Source organism: Phyllostomus discolor, chromosome 2 (assembly GCF_004126475.2).
Source record: "Phyllostomus discolor isolate MPI-MPIP mPhyDis1 chromosome 2, mPhyDis1.pri.v3, whole genome shotgun sequence".
NCBI classification, from domain to species: Eukaryota; Metazoa; Chordata; class Mammalia; order Chiroptera; family Phyllostomidae; genus Phyllostomus; species Phyllostomus discolor.
Window position 1 is genome coordinate 163,876,300 of NC_040904.2, and position 14,891 is coordinate 163,891,190.

A 14,891-nucleotide genomic window follows, 5' to 3' on the forward strand; every position below is an offset into this window, starting at 1 on the left:
TTTATTGTATTATTTTCCATAGCAACAACTATGAGCCTACTTTTTTGTCTTTGTGTTGTTCATTCAGTGGATGCTTTTATTTATTTTTTATTTATTTGTTTTTTTTTAATAACTCAAGCAATACTTAATGACAAAGATTTAGAGTAGGTTCAGCAAATACTTTTAATCTATCCCTCTCTAAAGCTTTCTTTGATATTTTTCCCTTTCTCTTTCTGAAACTTTTATTTGTTGACTATTGAGCCTTTTGGATTGCTCTTCTAAAATTATTATTATCCATTTCTATATTTTTATCTTTCTATATGATTTTCTTGGGTTCATTTTCTTTTTTAAAATTTTATCTGGATTTTTTAAAGAGAGAGAGATAAAGAGAAACATTTATTTGTTGTTCCACTTATTTATACATTCATTGGTTGATGCTTGTATGTGCCCTGACCGGGGTTTGAATCTGCAACCTTGGTGTACTAGGATGACGCTCCAACCAACTGGGCTATCCGCCCAGGGTCCCATGTTATTTCTAATTTTTTTCATTTCAATTGTCATGTGTTTAAAATACTAGAGCTTCTTCTTGTTCTCTGAGTATTCCTTTTGGAGAGCAATCTTTTTTTTTTTTTCCCCATGGATGCAATGTCTTCTTGAAGTTTTAAGGCTTTCTTTTGCTCCCTGCATCTCTCTTCTTCCACCAAATGCCTTTTTTCAGTTTGTCTGTTTTTACCTCCGTAGTTCATGTTAGGTGTTCTCCTTAAATGCGTGATAACCTTTGGCTGTCTGTCTGCTTATATTTAAGAGCAAGGCACTAGGCATATTGAAGGGCCCATGTGCATGGATTGGCAGTATTGGAGTGTGGTCAACACTGACTAGGTGACTGACCAAGGACTGAAATAAGAGCTTCAGTAGGTTTATTCTCTGGGGCTGTTGAGGTTAGTTTCTCTAGAGAGGAATCCTTCAATCTGGCTCTGGGGGGTTTACCTTTGGCTGCTGGTTCTGAATGCTGATTGGGAGAAAGGAGTTGATTCAATTTGTAACTTTTTCCTAATTCTTCCAATTTTAGTGCAATGCCTCCTCCTTACCTCCTGCTATGTCTGGTGTCCCTAAATCCAGGCCTCCCTGTTTCAGTTTCTCTAGAAAACAAACTTCATGCTTCTTTGGAAGTACTGGGAGGGGAGTCACCTGGCTGAATGGGCAAGGGGAGAAGAGTGAGGATTTAAATGTTCCTTTTGCAAATTTTCCCTATTTTTTTGCTGTTCTTCCTGCCTTCCAAAATAGCTAGTGTTTTTAATTCCTGAGCCTCTTTGGGCCACCCGCCCCCACCAGAACCAGACAGTTTCCCATTGGCATAGCCCTCTGCATAAATACTGGTTTTCACTTTCTGTCATTTGCTTATCCAGTTACTTTTTATCTGCTTTTCATCTTCTACCATTATTGACATCTCTTGCCTCTCCTCTCCTTTCATTTGCCTTACCCTTCTGGAATTAAAATTCCACTGATGTAACTTTAGTGGGGTTTCAGGAAGGAGGAGTGGTAAACATGTGTGTTTAATCTGCTGTGTTTAATTGGAATGAGCACAGAGGCCATGAATTTATACCAATGCCAATTTGAATGGTTAGGTGGTTTTCACTAGCGGAATCCAGCAGTCCTGGTGCATTTGGTAAGAGAAGTACTGGTCACTTGGATTAGGGTTGCCAGGTGGGTTTGATGGAAGGACAGTAGGGCTGGGAGTTGAGGATTTTGGACAAAGAGTGGTTGAAATGATTGACCATACAATCTAGGTTGCATTAGTGAAGGAAAGACAGATACGAAGGAGTTGATGGTTACAGGAGATTACGGACTAGAGATCCCATGAAGTCAGAACAAAACCTGTGACTTGTGAAAAAAGCAACATCTCAGCCAGGGGCTAAAACGCTGTTCCTAGCCCTGTTCAAGTCTTTTTGCTCTATCATTCTGTATTGCAGGTTAATGTCCTTCTTGCTTTTCAAAAGAAAAACTCTCTGCTGGAGGGGTTCTTCCCTCTTTCAGGTACCCGGGACAGGATTCTGTACGGGGAACAAGGGTAGTGATGCCTCACCCTCCTGTTTACCCCTGGAGGAGACTGGGGGTGTCCAGGGCCTCCAGATTTCATTTCTCAGAGGCAACCAACGTGGAATGAACAAAGAAGGTGCCAGGTGGACGGAGCCAAGGTCTTCTCTGCACACCTTCCCTTTAGAGCTATGGGAAAGGTCTCCCTCCAGCCAGGGGTTTCTCTCTCTTCACTAGCCATTTCCTCCTGGCAAACCCCTTGCAACCTGTTTTCTACCCAGGAAGAGACAGGGATGTCTTCCTTGGCCTGCTTGCCATATCAAGGGCCTAAGTTCCTATGAACACCAGCAGATGCCTTGGTAAATCTCTCTTTAAACCCCTTATGTTACAGATACTGAGATCCTGAGGTATCCTCACTCCTGGCCCAATGGCCTTGACATCACAGCAAACTCAGGGCCTGAGAGAGCTGCACATGAGACAATCAAGCATAATGGTCAGGGGTAGGGGCTTCACAGCCTGACTCGCCAGGTTCAGATCCAGCTCGGCCACATACTGGCTGTATGATCTGGACAAGTTAAACACATAGTGTCTCTGAAATCTCAGTTTCTTCATCTTCAATTGTTGGTAGAAATTGTACCCCAAACAGTTGTGAAGATTAGAATACATATGAAGTATGTAGTGTGGCATACGGTGAGTACCTACTTCAATGGCACCTATTTTCATTAGCTTCTGTCCCTTAAGCCTCCCAACGTAAACACCTCACTGCTGCCACCCAACAGGAGACCTAGAGTGAGTGCCAAGGAAGGACAGGCTCTCATTCCCAAGGCCTAGGCTAGCTTGTTTATTGGCCCCAAACCCAACCTACTGAGGAAAAGTTTGAGGCTAAGACCACCAGTGTCCCTTGGACCTTTGTTTTCAACTAGTGTGGAGTCCAGTGGCTGTTGCCGGAATGGCATTAGAGCAGTCCACCTTGAGGAAGGTTCCTCCCTTTCCACATTTTTTGGATCCTCTTGCCCCCTCATCTGGGGGATTTCCCAGGCCTTGGTGTTTGCCCCTCTTTCCCAGGCCATCTCTCTGACTCTCCTCTCCTGGGGTGGTGGAGTTGGTCACAGGGCTTCAGCTGAACCCCGACTCTTAAATCTGCTTTCCGTTCTAGCCTCTTATCAGAGCCCTGGGCCTGCCTGCCTCCCATATGAGTATCTGTAGTCCCATGACACCTCCATTTGGATGAGTGTTTCCAAGAAATGACAATTTTACTTTTCTCTCTGGCTTCCCTTTTCTGCATTCAGTTTCTCTCAGGGGCACGATTATTCTTCCAGTCACCCATGCTTGAAACCCCAGGGTCACCTTTGACTGTTCCTTCTCTAACATAGATTCCATAAGTGTTCAATTCAATGAAACCTAGTGAGTGCCAAGCCTGCATATTCCTCTGTCTGTCCTCTCCTAATGACACAATCCTAGTCAAGTGTGGATCACCTCATGTCTGGTTTCTGGCAATAGCCTGTTACCTCTGCATCCTGCTGCTATACACCAGTCTTCTGAGAGTAGCAGCTTCATCACATTTTTCCTTGACACACAATCTTTCAGTGACTTCCCATTTTCTGCGGGACAAAATTTAGATTCCTTGGCCTGGCTGGCACTCCAGGCTCCCCATAAGTTCATGCAGCTGTGCACCTGTATCACTCTTGTAGACCCTCCCTCCAGCCAGCTGGACTTTCACTGACCTTAGGAACAAGCCACACTCATTCCCCATGTAAGCTTATGGTGATCCTCCCCTACCCGTGCACGCCTCTCTTCCTCCCTTTCAGCAATTTCATTTCTCCTGCCTACTTTGAGGATTTGGCTCCAGTCCCCTCCTATCTTCACTAGTCTTCAGTCTTCACCCCTCTCCTCTTTTCCTGAATAGCCCCTTGGAGTCAGCATCCAGCCAAGCCCTGGGTGATAACTGTTGCATGTGCATCTGTGTCCTCCCGGTGGGACAGGGAGGCTTTCTCAGTCCCAGCACCCTGTCATGAACACAGCTGGTGTTCACTTCAAACTGCCACTCCCTGTTTATGGAGCACTCTCAGCCTGCAAGGCACAGGGTTGCACTTACTTAGCAAGATTCTTCCTCAGTGTAACCTTTTCTTCCTGCTTTGGGAGAGGGCTTTAGAGATCAGGACCATTCTGAAAAGACTGGGGGTTGGGATGCAGAGATAGGCCTCTGAAGCTTGCCTAAACCATTTCACCTCCACTGGTCTTTCTCGGGCTCCCCTAACCCCTCAGCCTCCCCTCCCTTTGCCCTTCTCTGCCTGCTAAACATCTCCCAGGAACCCCACTCTGGACTCTTTGCTTCAGGGTGGGAAGCCCTTCTTCCTGCTGGCTCTCTGCTTCTCTTAACTCTCTTGTTAAGGTGGCCTGTGTTTTTGCCTTTTATCTCATTTTCCCGCCTCCTCCCTATCAGCTAATGATTATTCAGGGTACTTAACCTATTGCCCCTATTCCAAATCTGTGTACATTTTTCTTAAGGGCAGGGCCATGAGAGTGATGTCACAGTCATGTGACTGCTGGTTATACCTCACTCCCTCTGCTGCCCTGGTCTTAACATTCTGAAAATCGAATCATGTGCCCTGCCTCCAGCTTGCCTGAACAGAGACCTGAAAAGAAAGGTAAGCTGCTGTTGTTGCCTTAGGTGGGCAGTGGCCACTAGATTTCACATGCTCAGTGCTAACTGGCTTGTTCCCTCTCACTTGTTTCAACTGGCTTTCTCCCTGGATGCTCTCAGTCGCCCTTGTCTGCACAGTGAAGGCTGGAATCGAGCTGCAGGACTGGAGCCTTAGGCGCATTAAGACGTTGGGATTCTTGCTGGTTAGGTCCAGGTTGGGTACACAGTCTGAGTAGGGAATAACTCCTGCTCTGCTCATAGATTTTATCCTGATGGCCGTCTCCCAACCACTCCTCTCCCTGGACTGGGACCCTGTGGCTGCAGAAGCCTTGCTCCGGGAAGTGTTTGGGATTGTTGTGGATGAAGTCATTTGGAAAGGGACCAGTGCTACTGAGAAGGTGGGTCCTTTCTCCCTTCTCTTTCTGTCCATCAACTTGGCTCAGAACTTTGCTCCTTCCACAAGACTTCTCCCCAGACTTTATTACCGTCTCACTGTGTGCCTCAGGGATTGGGTACTGGGTCTTACTGTGCTTATTTACCATTATTCATGTGTTGCTTTAAGTGCACATTGGTGGTGTCTTGTGTATACTGAGATGTCATTTGGACAGCCAGTTGATAGAATGTCTAAGGGCCCCCAGAATCTCCCGCTTCTCCTCCGAGGTCTGTGAGTGGAAGGAGCCAGAGGAGCTGAAGCAGCTGCTGGATTTGGAGCTGCAGAGCCAGGGGGAGTCACAGGAACAAATCCTGGAGCGGTGCCGGGCTGTGATCCGCTACAGCGTGAAGACCTGTGGGTCCTGGCTGCTGGTGGGAGGACTGTTTGGAGTTTGTACCCAGCTCCACTCTGAGCTCCCTGCCCCCTTCTCCAGGTCACCCTCGCTTCTTCAACCAGCTCTTCTCAGGGTTGGATCCTCACGCTCTGGCCGGGCGCATTGTCACTGAGAGCCTCAATACCAGCCAGTGAGCCATGCCAGGGGCCCCACCTACCGCTCCATGAAGGCTATGGATTTGCACGAGACTGCCCTAGGGGGAGGGGAAGAAAACGGTTTTTGCCTCCATCTCTGTTTTCTGAGAATCTCTGCTGCAGAGTCTTTCCCTTTTGTGCTATTCAGGCTCCCTTTCTCCAAGCTCTCTCCTGTCTCTTGATCCTAGTTTGTTCTCATTCTTGCTTCCTTGTTTTTTTTGTTTTGTTTTGTTTTGTTTTTTGTCACCAACTTCTTCCTTTCTGTGGGCCCTTCCCTTGCTCATTCTCACCACGTGCTCTCTTTGACTCCTCTGAGAATCTCACCTGGCATCCCTCCCTGTCCCTTCCCTTTTCTCGTTGTTCCTTCTCCTGGCAGGTACACTTATGAAATCGCCCCTGTGTTTGTACTCATGGAAGAGGAAGTGCTGAAGAAACTTCGGGCGCTTGTGGGCTGGAGCTCGGGGGATGGGGTCTTCTGCCCTGGTATGTGAGGAGGGGAGTGTTTTTTGGCCTTTTTAAGGGCTCCTCCTTCCCTACAATGCTCTTGCTCTAAGCTGGCAGGGAGGGGGCATTCCTCTTTGTTTCCTCTCCAGCTGGGCTCTGGCCAAACCAGAAAGAGGCTGCCCAGATACTCTGTATCCCTGTGTTTGCCAAAAAGTCCCTGAGATCAGTGCTCCTGTGCCTGTTCCCCCTGGGTGGGTTGTTTTGGGTGCAGCCCAGGATATGTTAGGGGACAGTCAGGGATCTAGATCCCTGGGCTGTTCTTGGCTATCAGTCCATTTGTGGAGCCCTGTGAATTCATGACCAGGGGGCCAATCAGTTGTGTTGTTTTTTTATCAGTTCTTCTGGGTGGAGAGGTCAAGAGAAGCAAGCTCCAGTTTTGACCCACTGTCTCTCTGTCTTGCCATCATCCCCCTCTGTGACAGGTGGCTCCATCGCCAACATGTATGCTATGAACCTGGCCCGCTATCAGCGCTATCCTGATTGCAAGCAGAGGGGCCTCCAGGCACTGCCACCCCTGGCCCTCTTCACAACAGAGGAGGTGGGGAAGAGGCACAGGCCTTCGCTAAGCTCCTGATTCTAGCCAGTGGGATCTGGGATCTGTCAGGTTTTCTGCCTGTCCAGTCTCATCTCCTCCAAGCCCAGCCTGCCCTCAAGCATCTGTGCTTCCTTCCAATCAAGGGGGCTCCCATTCACCTTGCCTTCAGTCTGGGGAGTGGGGAGAGGAAGGGTCAGCGAGTGAGGCAGGCACAGTCCACACGCTTTCCACACAGAGTGTAGTCCATGGACCTGCAGCATCAGTATCGCTGGAGCATTTATTAGGAATGCAGAATCTCAGCCCCTACCCCAGACTTATCGTATCTGACTCTGCATTTTAATCAGATACCCCAGCACTTTGAAGGCTCATGAATGCTTAAAAAGCCCAGGTCTACAGGGGCTCCTCTATTGCAGCTCACACTTGACTTTTACTAGTCTCTTCCCTCTCCACCCTCCCTGCCCTCCCACTCGTAGCCTAACGTGCTCTCTGCTTTCCTCCACAGTGTCACTACTCCATCAAAAAGGGAGCCGCTTTCCTGGGACTTGGCACCGACAGTGTCCGAGTGGTCAAGGCAGATGAGAGGTGACAGTCCTGTCCTTGTGGCCCTGACTGGGCTTGGTGCTGCATACTTTCCTGCTGTTGGAAGCTCTGGCTGCAGGTCCCCCCCTCTGCTGTCCCCCTCTCTGTTCCTGCAGAATTGTTACTTCTGTCTCTCAGTGCTAGAGTCTCCTGCCCTGTCCCCTGAGATGTTCACCCTTCTTAGGGAAAAATCAACACTGTGGCCTTTGTATTGCTAAACCCATATTGCCCTGATCTTAACACTTCCTAACCTAGAGAACCAATTACATCTTTACCCACTCAACTTTCTTTTCCAGAGGGAAAATGATCCCTGAGGATCTGGAGAGGCAGATCTGTCTGGCCAAGGCTGAGGTGAGTGAGTGAGGGGCACTGGGGTATGCAGCAAGGTGTGGAGCTGGGTCGTGTCCCTTTCTTGGTGGGTTCTGTGGGCTCTCCCTACTCGAGGCTTCCCTCATCCCTCTTTTTGATCTCTGTGCCCGCCTCTTCTGTGGGCTGGAATGATCCATGGGGAGCCTGAGGGGCCAGGAGACTCTGTGGTCCTCTCAGGGACTCTGCCGAGACCCACAGGCAGGATCTGACTCCAAGAGGAAGGAATGGGACTGAATTACTGAGTGGAATCCCACGGCGGCACCACAGAGAGGGTGCTGGGGGCCGGAAGTGTACTGTGGAGGGTTTCTCTGTGCAGGGAGGATCTGTACAGAGAGAACTTTGGGAAGGTGTGCAGGCCAGTGGTGAGGAGTGCGACTCTGAGCTGTGGGAAATGTGGAGGCCCGGCACCCCCTCCACACTGGGGGGCTATGTGAACTGCTGCAGCCACCGTGGAGGGCACTTTGGTACTGTATATTATATAAATTTTAAAAGTATCTGGCCACTGATACAGAGTCCCACTGCTAAGGTTATTCTATAAATCATCATAGTAGTTTGAATTTTGTGCACTGGAGCAAAGTGTAAAATTAAAAAAAATTAATGTCTATCAGTAGATAAATTACGACGCCATATCTATGTGTCTTGGTTTGTTCCTTTGTCAAATGAACATAATGTAGAAGTTACACATAGGACTGGTATAAGGATTAAATGAATTAATATATGTGAAGTAGTTAGAGCCCATGAAGCACTGTATAAATATTAGCTACTATGCGTTATTGTTATTACTGGAGTACTACATAGACATTTAAAAGAATATGGTGGGAACATAAATACTAACATGAAAATATCTCCACTATAGCCCTGACTGGTGTGCCTCAGTTGGCTGGGTGTCGTTCCACAAAGCAAGGGGTCACTGGTTCAATCCACAGGGCACGTGGCTGGGCTGCGGTTCCGTCCTTGGTCAGGGGCACGGGGGGCACAACTGATTGGTGTTTCTCTGTCACATCGGTGTTTCTTTCCTCCTCTTTCTCCCTTCATCCCCCTCTCTTTAAAAATAAATAAATCTTTTTTTATAAGAAAGAAAATACCTCCACTATATATTTAAGTCTCTCTATAAAAAGAATATATAGCAAGTTGCAGTAGAGGAAGGACAGTTTGAGCTTATTATTATTTAGAACAATATGAATTTATTGAATAGGGATGTTGCCTCTGAGAAGCACTATGAGCAGTGGAGATCAGTGGAGTATTACTGTTTATTGTATAAACTTTTTTTGGTAATAGCTTTATTGAAATGTAATTCCATTTATATGCCTTACAATTTACTCATTCATAGTGTACAATTCGGTAGTTTTTAATGTATTTACAGAATTGTGCAACCATCATTACAATAACCATTAGAACATTTTCATCAGCTCCAAAAGAAACCCCATGCCTTCTAGCCATCAGTCACCCGTACTCCCACACTTCCCAGTGGGCTACCACTAACCTGTTGGTGTCTCTGTGGACTTGCTGTTCTGGACTTTTCATAGGTGTGCAGTCATAGTACCCATGGCCTCTGGTGATGAACTTCTCTTACTCAGCATAATGTTGCCAAGGGTCGTTCCTGTTGTAGCACGTACCAGTTCTTCATTCTTTCTTATTGCTGAATAATATTCCATTGTGTGGATATGCCACATTTTATTTGTTAATTTCTCAGTTGATGGACTTAGGTTTCCAGTTTGGGGCTGTTATGAATAATGCTGCTCTGAACATTTGTGTATACATTTTTATGTGAACATATGTTTTTCATTTCTCTTGGTTATATACCTGGTGGTGAAATTGCTTAATCATATGGTAGTTCCATGTTTAACATTTGAGGAACCATTAGACTATTTTTCAAAGCAACTGCACCCACCCTGGCCAGTGTGGCTCATTTGGTTGGAGCATCGCACTGTAACCAAAAGGTTGTGGGTTCGATGTTTGATCCCTGGTCAGCGCACATGCCCGGATTGCGGGTTCCGTCTCTAGTCCGAGTGTGAACGGGAGGCAACCAGTTGATGTTTTTTTTGTCACACCAAGGTTTCTTTCTCTCCCTTCCCCTCTCCATTCCTCTTTCTAAATAAATCAGTGAAAAAAATGTCCTCAGGTGAGGATTTTTTTTAAAAAGTGACTGCGCCAGTTTATAATTCCACCAGCAGTATATGAGGGTTCCAGTTTCTCCCCATCCTCACTGACACCTGTTATTTCTCCTTCTGATTATAGCCATCTTAGTGGATGTGAAGTGGTGTCTTGCTGTGGTTTTGATTTGCATTTCTGTGATGACTGATGATGTTGAGTGAGCATCCTGTCATGTGCTTATTCAATTCTGTTCAAGACATAAGTGAGTCCTTTATCAGATGTATGATTTGTAATATCTCCTTCTTTCTCTAGTTTGTCTTTTCACATTCTGGATGGTGTCCTTTGAAGTACAAAAGTTTTACATTTTGATGAGTTCCAATTTAGTTTTTCTTTGATTGCCTGTGTTTTTGATGTCATATCTAGGCAGTCTTTGCCCAACTCAAGCTCCTATATCTTCATATAAGAGTTCTGTAGTTTTAGTTCTTACATTTAGTTCTATGATCTGTTATGAATTAATTTTTGTGTATGACGTGAGAAAGGGCTTCAACTTCATTTTTAAATGGCTTGTAAAAATTGAGTTTATTGGGGTGATATCAGTTAATAAAATTATATAGGTTTTGGGTGTACAGTTCTATAACACCATCTGTATACTTTATTGTGTGTTCATTACCTCAAGCCAAGTCTCCTTCCATCACCATTTATCCCCCCACCCTCTTCTACCTCCTCCACCCCCTTTCTTTCTGGTAATCACCATACTGTTGTCTGTGTCTGTGAGGGTTTTTGTTTTTTGTTTAATCCCTTCACCCTTCTTACCCAGCCCTGAAAACCCCTCTCCCCTCTGACAGCTGTCATTGACTTCTCCCCCCGCCCCCAGTATGTGGATATCCAGTTGTCCCAGCACCATTTGTGAAAAGACTTTTCTTTACCCCAGTGAATTGTCTTGGCATCTTTGTTGAAAATGAATTGACTGTGAATATGAGAGTTTATTTCTGGATTTTCAATTCCATTTCATTGATCTGCATTCTATACTGTAGACCACATTGTTTTCATTAACGTAGCCTTGTAGTGAGTTTTGAAATCAGTAAGTGCGAGCCCTCCAACTTTGTTCTTTTTTCCAGATATTTAGGTTCAGCTTGTCAATTTCTGTCTGCAAAGAAGCCAACTGGGCTTTTTTTAAATAAAGATTTTAAAAATTTATTCATTTTTAGACAGAGGGGAAAGAAGGGAGAAAGAGAGACAGAGAGAAACATTGATTGGTTGCTAGCAGTATGAGCCAGAATCAGGGACTGAAGCTGCAACCCAGGCATGTGCCCTGACCGGAAATCGAACCAGAGACCCTTTGGTTTGCAAGCCAGCACTCAATCCACTGAGCCACACTAGCCAGGGCAAAACACTGATTTGTTGTTCCACTTATTTATGCACTCATTGGTTGATTCTTGTACGTGCCCTGATCAGGGATCAAACCCACAACCTTGGCATAACAGGACAATGCTCTAACCAACTGAGCGACCTGGCCAGAGCTATCAATTCTTTTTTAAATGTTTAGTAGAATTCATCAGTGAAACCATCTGGGCCTGGGCTTTTTCTTTATGACTTTTAAAAAATATACTAATTCAATTTCTTTACAAACTTTTGTACTACTAGAAATTTTTAAATGACATTTGATCTTCCAGTAAGGCACTGAAATTTGAAAGAGTATGAGCTTTGGAGGTGGACTGTCAGACATGTGGGTTTGGATTCCATCTCTGGAGCGTCAGCTTGGAGGCAGGTTTCCTCACACCTCTGAATCTTAGCGTTTCACCTGCAGATGGAAGGAGATAGAGGTACTTTGTAAGGCTGAAAGGGCCCGCCCGGGTCAGGCACGCAGAGAGTTTAGCAATGGGCTCTGGCACCAGTTCTCTGGGTTGCTTTTTAATGACATTGCAGCCTCTTTCTCCCTCTGCATGTTTGCATTAGGGTGCTGTGCCGTTCCTGGTCAGTGCCACTTCTGGCACTACTGTACTGGGGGCCTTCGACCCCCTGGAAGCAGTTGCTGATGTGTGCCAGCGTCATGGGCTGTGGCTGCACGTGGACGTGAGTGGGATGTGGGCCTGAGGGTGGGCTGGGCTGAGCCGAGGTCACACCCATGCTGCTCCTTCTGCCCCACAGGCCGCCTGGGGTGGAAGTGCCCTGCTGTCACAGACACATAGACATCTCCTGGATGGGATCCACAGGTGCCTGCAGCTCCCGCTCCCTGAGTCCCACCATTCACATCTTTGATCCGTAGAAGAGTCACCGTCTAGGGGCAGTGGGGAAAGACATGGGTGGGAGGGGGATTGGAAAGGATGGTTGATTGGGACTGGGAGTTCGGGTGGCAGACATGGCAGTTCTTCTCGACTGCTGGGCTGGGGTGAGACTAAGGCCCTTTTGCTGAGGTCTGGGAAGGGAGAGGAGCTTAGTTGGACAGCTTAAGGAGGAGCCAGGTGACCCAGCTGTGCTGTATCCACCCCAGGGCTGACTCCGTGGCCTGGAACCCCCACAAGCTCCTTGCAGCAGGCCTGCAGTGCTCAGCTCTTCTTCTCCGGGATACCACGGTGGGTCTGCCCATGCCCCTGGCCTTGCCCCAGCTCTCAACTTAGACCTCTGTCTTCTTTTCTCTCTCATCTTAGAGGGGGTCCTGGCCTTACTGTGTTCTCCTTACCATCCCACCTGAAGCTGCATATCTTCGACCACCCTAATTCCCTGTAACGGGCTCTCTTGGTACCCCATTGCCTGTCTTCATGAAAAGGAAAAAGTTTCCAGCTTGAAGTTGGAATTGAAGGGACCTGGGTTGAGTTTGGGAAGAACACTGGGTATTGGGAGGAGACCCAGAGGAAAGGATCTGCGCCGGATGGCAGCCGTCCCACTAGGGAAAGAACAGCAGCCACTTGGTTCCAGGGAGAGGAGCGGGCGGACGGAGCTGAGAGATCCTCCAGTAAAGTGCTGGAGGAAAGCTGGGTGGGGAGGGTGGGTCTGACAGCTTCCTACCCACTCACAGAATCTGCTCAAGCACTGCCACGGGTCCCAGGCCAGCTACCTCTTCCAGCAGGACAAATTCTACGATGTGGCCCTGGACACAGGAGACAAGGTGGTGCAGTGTGGCCGTCGTGTGGACTGTCTGAAGTTGTGGCTCATGTGGAAGGCACAGGGCGGGCAAGGGCTGGAGCGGCGTGTGGACCAGGCCTTTGCCCTTGCCCGGTAGGAGTGGGCGTGGTTCCAGTTCTCCTCCCTGGGCCCCTTCCCTGAGACCCCTTACTGCTCTCACCACCTCTCCAGCTCATTCTCTGGGTCTGTTTTATTTTCTTTCCTCCCCCACCTGTGATTTCTCACTCTCTGTTCGAAGTTACCTGGTGGAGGAAATGAAGAAGCGGGAAGGATTTGAGTTGGTCATGGAGGTACGACCTACCTTGTGCTCTTTGTTGCTACACCCCTAGCCTGTCTTACAGGCAAAGCCCGGATGGAGGAAGAGGAGCAGTGAGAGGGGACACCCCCTCTCCTGAGCTTACACCTTTCTCTTCCGTATTCCTCCCAGCCTGAGTTTGTCAATGTGTGTTTCTGGTTCCTGCCCCCCAGTCTGCGGGGCGAGCAGAAGAGTCTGGATTACAGTGAAAGGCTGGCTAAGGTAGGCTTTCTCTCCCCCCAGGCTCTGGTTAACCCAGTGAGGGAACTAACGCAGCTTGTGTATTTACGCCACCTGCTGGTTTTGGGTGGCATGGCCTGTCCCTTTGCTGATCTATTGCTCCTGAGGTGGGGGGACATGAACTGGAAAACACCAACTTGTCCTCATTGCTGTGGGGATGGGGATGGAGAATAAGGTGTTTTTCTGGGAAGCAAGATGAAGACAGAGAGGGACGTCACAGGGTAAGTCACCAGCGTACATAGACCCGTGTGCTGGGACTTCTGCAGGGGGCTCAGGTCCAGGGCAGAGATGTGAGGCAGGCAGGTCACGGAAGAGCCTTACTTACTCCCTGATACTGGGGACAAGCAACCCAGTAGGTCCAGCCCAGACATGCCTCCTAGAGGTGAGGAACTATGTCATGGGTCCCTAAGTATAGGTTGGTAGTAGGTGCTGCAGATGATCTGAAAGGACAAGAGTGTTCTTGTCCTAGAGAAGCAATACTTAGAAAACAAGACTTACCAATTTGAAACCGATGTGTTCAAGGAACTCTTGTAAATACACATGTTAGATTACAGGGTACAGATCAAAAATATTACAGGAATTCAGAGAGCGGGAGGGGGAGTGTTAAGGATGACTGGGGCTTGAAGTTAAACTAAAGCAGTGTTATAAATCAGGGAACTCAGGATTTGACAGGAAATGGCCCAGAATATAGGCGAGATGGGGAATAAAGCAGTCGGGAGAGAAGGCCAGGCAGGTTGGCTGTGGCAGAAAAGGTAAACTGGGGCCACAGTCAGGATCAGAGCAGGGGGTGCTACCTCCAGGGGGGGGTCCCTGGGTGGGAGGGAAATGCATCTTGAGTAACTCGCTGGCCAGGAAGCCCCCCACCCTCACCTGACCCCAGGCTGCAGCTAGACATTCTGCACCCTTTCCGCAGGTGGCCCCGGTACTCAAGGAGCGCATGGTGAAAGAGGGCTCCATGATGATTGGCTACCAGCCCCATGGGACCCGGGGCAACTTTTTCCGCATGATTGTGGCCAACCCTGCACTGACTCAGGCTGATATGCGCTTCCTCCTCGATGAGCTGGAGCGGCTAGGCCAGGACCTCTGAGTCCTCTCCTTCCACTGTCGGCCTTGACAGCCCCTCGCCCTCACTGGCTTGGCGTATTCCCTCCCTGTGTCCTCAAGACCAATCTTTTTAGACAACAGAATGGCTGTAACAGTGTTTATATCCCTTGGCCCACTAACTTTCCTATTAAGTAGTTGATATTAGGAGATGTTTAATAAACTATAGTGTATCCTTATGATGGACTTTTAGTCTGACTTTAGAATTATGTTTAAGAGACTTTTAATTGGTATGAAAAAAATAATTTTGTTATGTTGTAAAATCAGCATATAGTACTTTATTATAGTAATATCTGAGCTATATTAAAAAAATACATAGGAAAAGAGTGATGAAATATGCCAAAATTGTTTTTTTCCTGTAATGGGATTATAGGCAATTTAAAAATTAACGTCTTTATGCCTTTTGTGCTCTCTCCTTTTATTATATAATGAA

General features: G+C 47.5%; 1 protein-coding gene across 10 annotated transcripts in view; it reads left to right on the forward strand.

Annotated features, from left to right (window-relative positions):
- Positions 1 to 14,674, forward strand: part of CSAD (cysteine sulfinic acid decarboxylase) — a 21,971-nt gene extending 7,297 nt beyond the window's left edge. For 3 of the 10 annotated variants that reach the window (XM_036018948.1, XM_028532962.2, XM_036018949.1), the window contains exons 2-15: positions 4,919 to 5,055; positions 5,318 to 5,444; positions 5,524 to 5,614; positions 5,995 to 6,101; positions 6,545 to 6,660; positions 7,160 to 7,239; positions 7,533 to 7,587; positions 11,656 to 11,772; positions 11,848 to 11,912; positions 12,191 to 12,272; positions 12,716 to 12,915; positions 13,061 to 13,112; positions 13,250 to 13,339; positions 14,271 to 14,674. In XM_036018948.1, the coding sequence (XP_035874841.1) occupies positions 4,930 to 5,055; positions 5,318 to 5,444; positions 5,524 to 5,614; positions 5,995 to 6,101; positions 6,545 to 6,660; positions 7,160 to 7,239; positions 7,533 to 7,587; positions 11,656 to 11,772; positions 11,848 to 11,912; positions 12,191 to 12,272; positions 12,716 to 12,915; positions 13,061 to 13,112; positions 13,250 to 13,339; positions 14,271 to 14,444 (1,482 nt within the window). In that variant the 5' untranslated portion in view covers positions 4,919 to 4,929 and the 3' untranslated portion in view covers positions 14,445 to 14,674. Of the gene's footprint in view, positions 1 to 4,521; positions 4,662 to 4,918; positions 5,056 to 5,317; positions 5,445 to 5,523; positions 5,615 to 5,994; positions 6,102 to 6,544; positions 6,661 to 7,159; positions 7,240 to 7,532; positions 7,588 to 11,655; positions 11,773 to 11,847; positions 11,913 to 12,190; positions 12,273 to 12,715; positions 12,916 to 13,060; positions 13,113 to 13,249; positions 13,340 to 14,270 lie in introns of those variants that run through there. The other 7 variants (XM_028532963.2, XM_036018951.1, XM_036018950.1 and 4 more) reach the window with 5 other exon arrangements.
- The last annotated feature ends 217 nt before the right edge of the window (positions 14,675 to 14,891 follow it).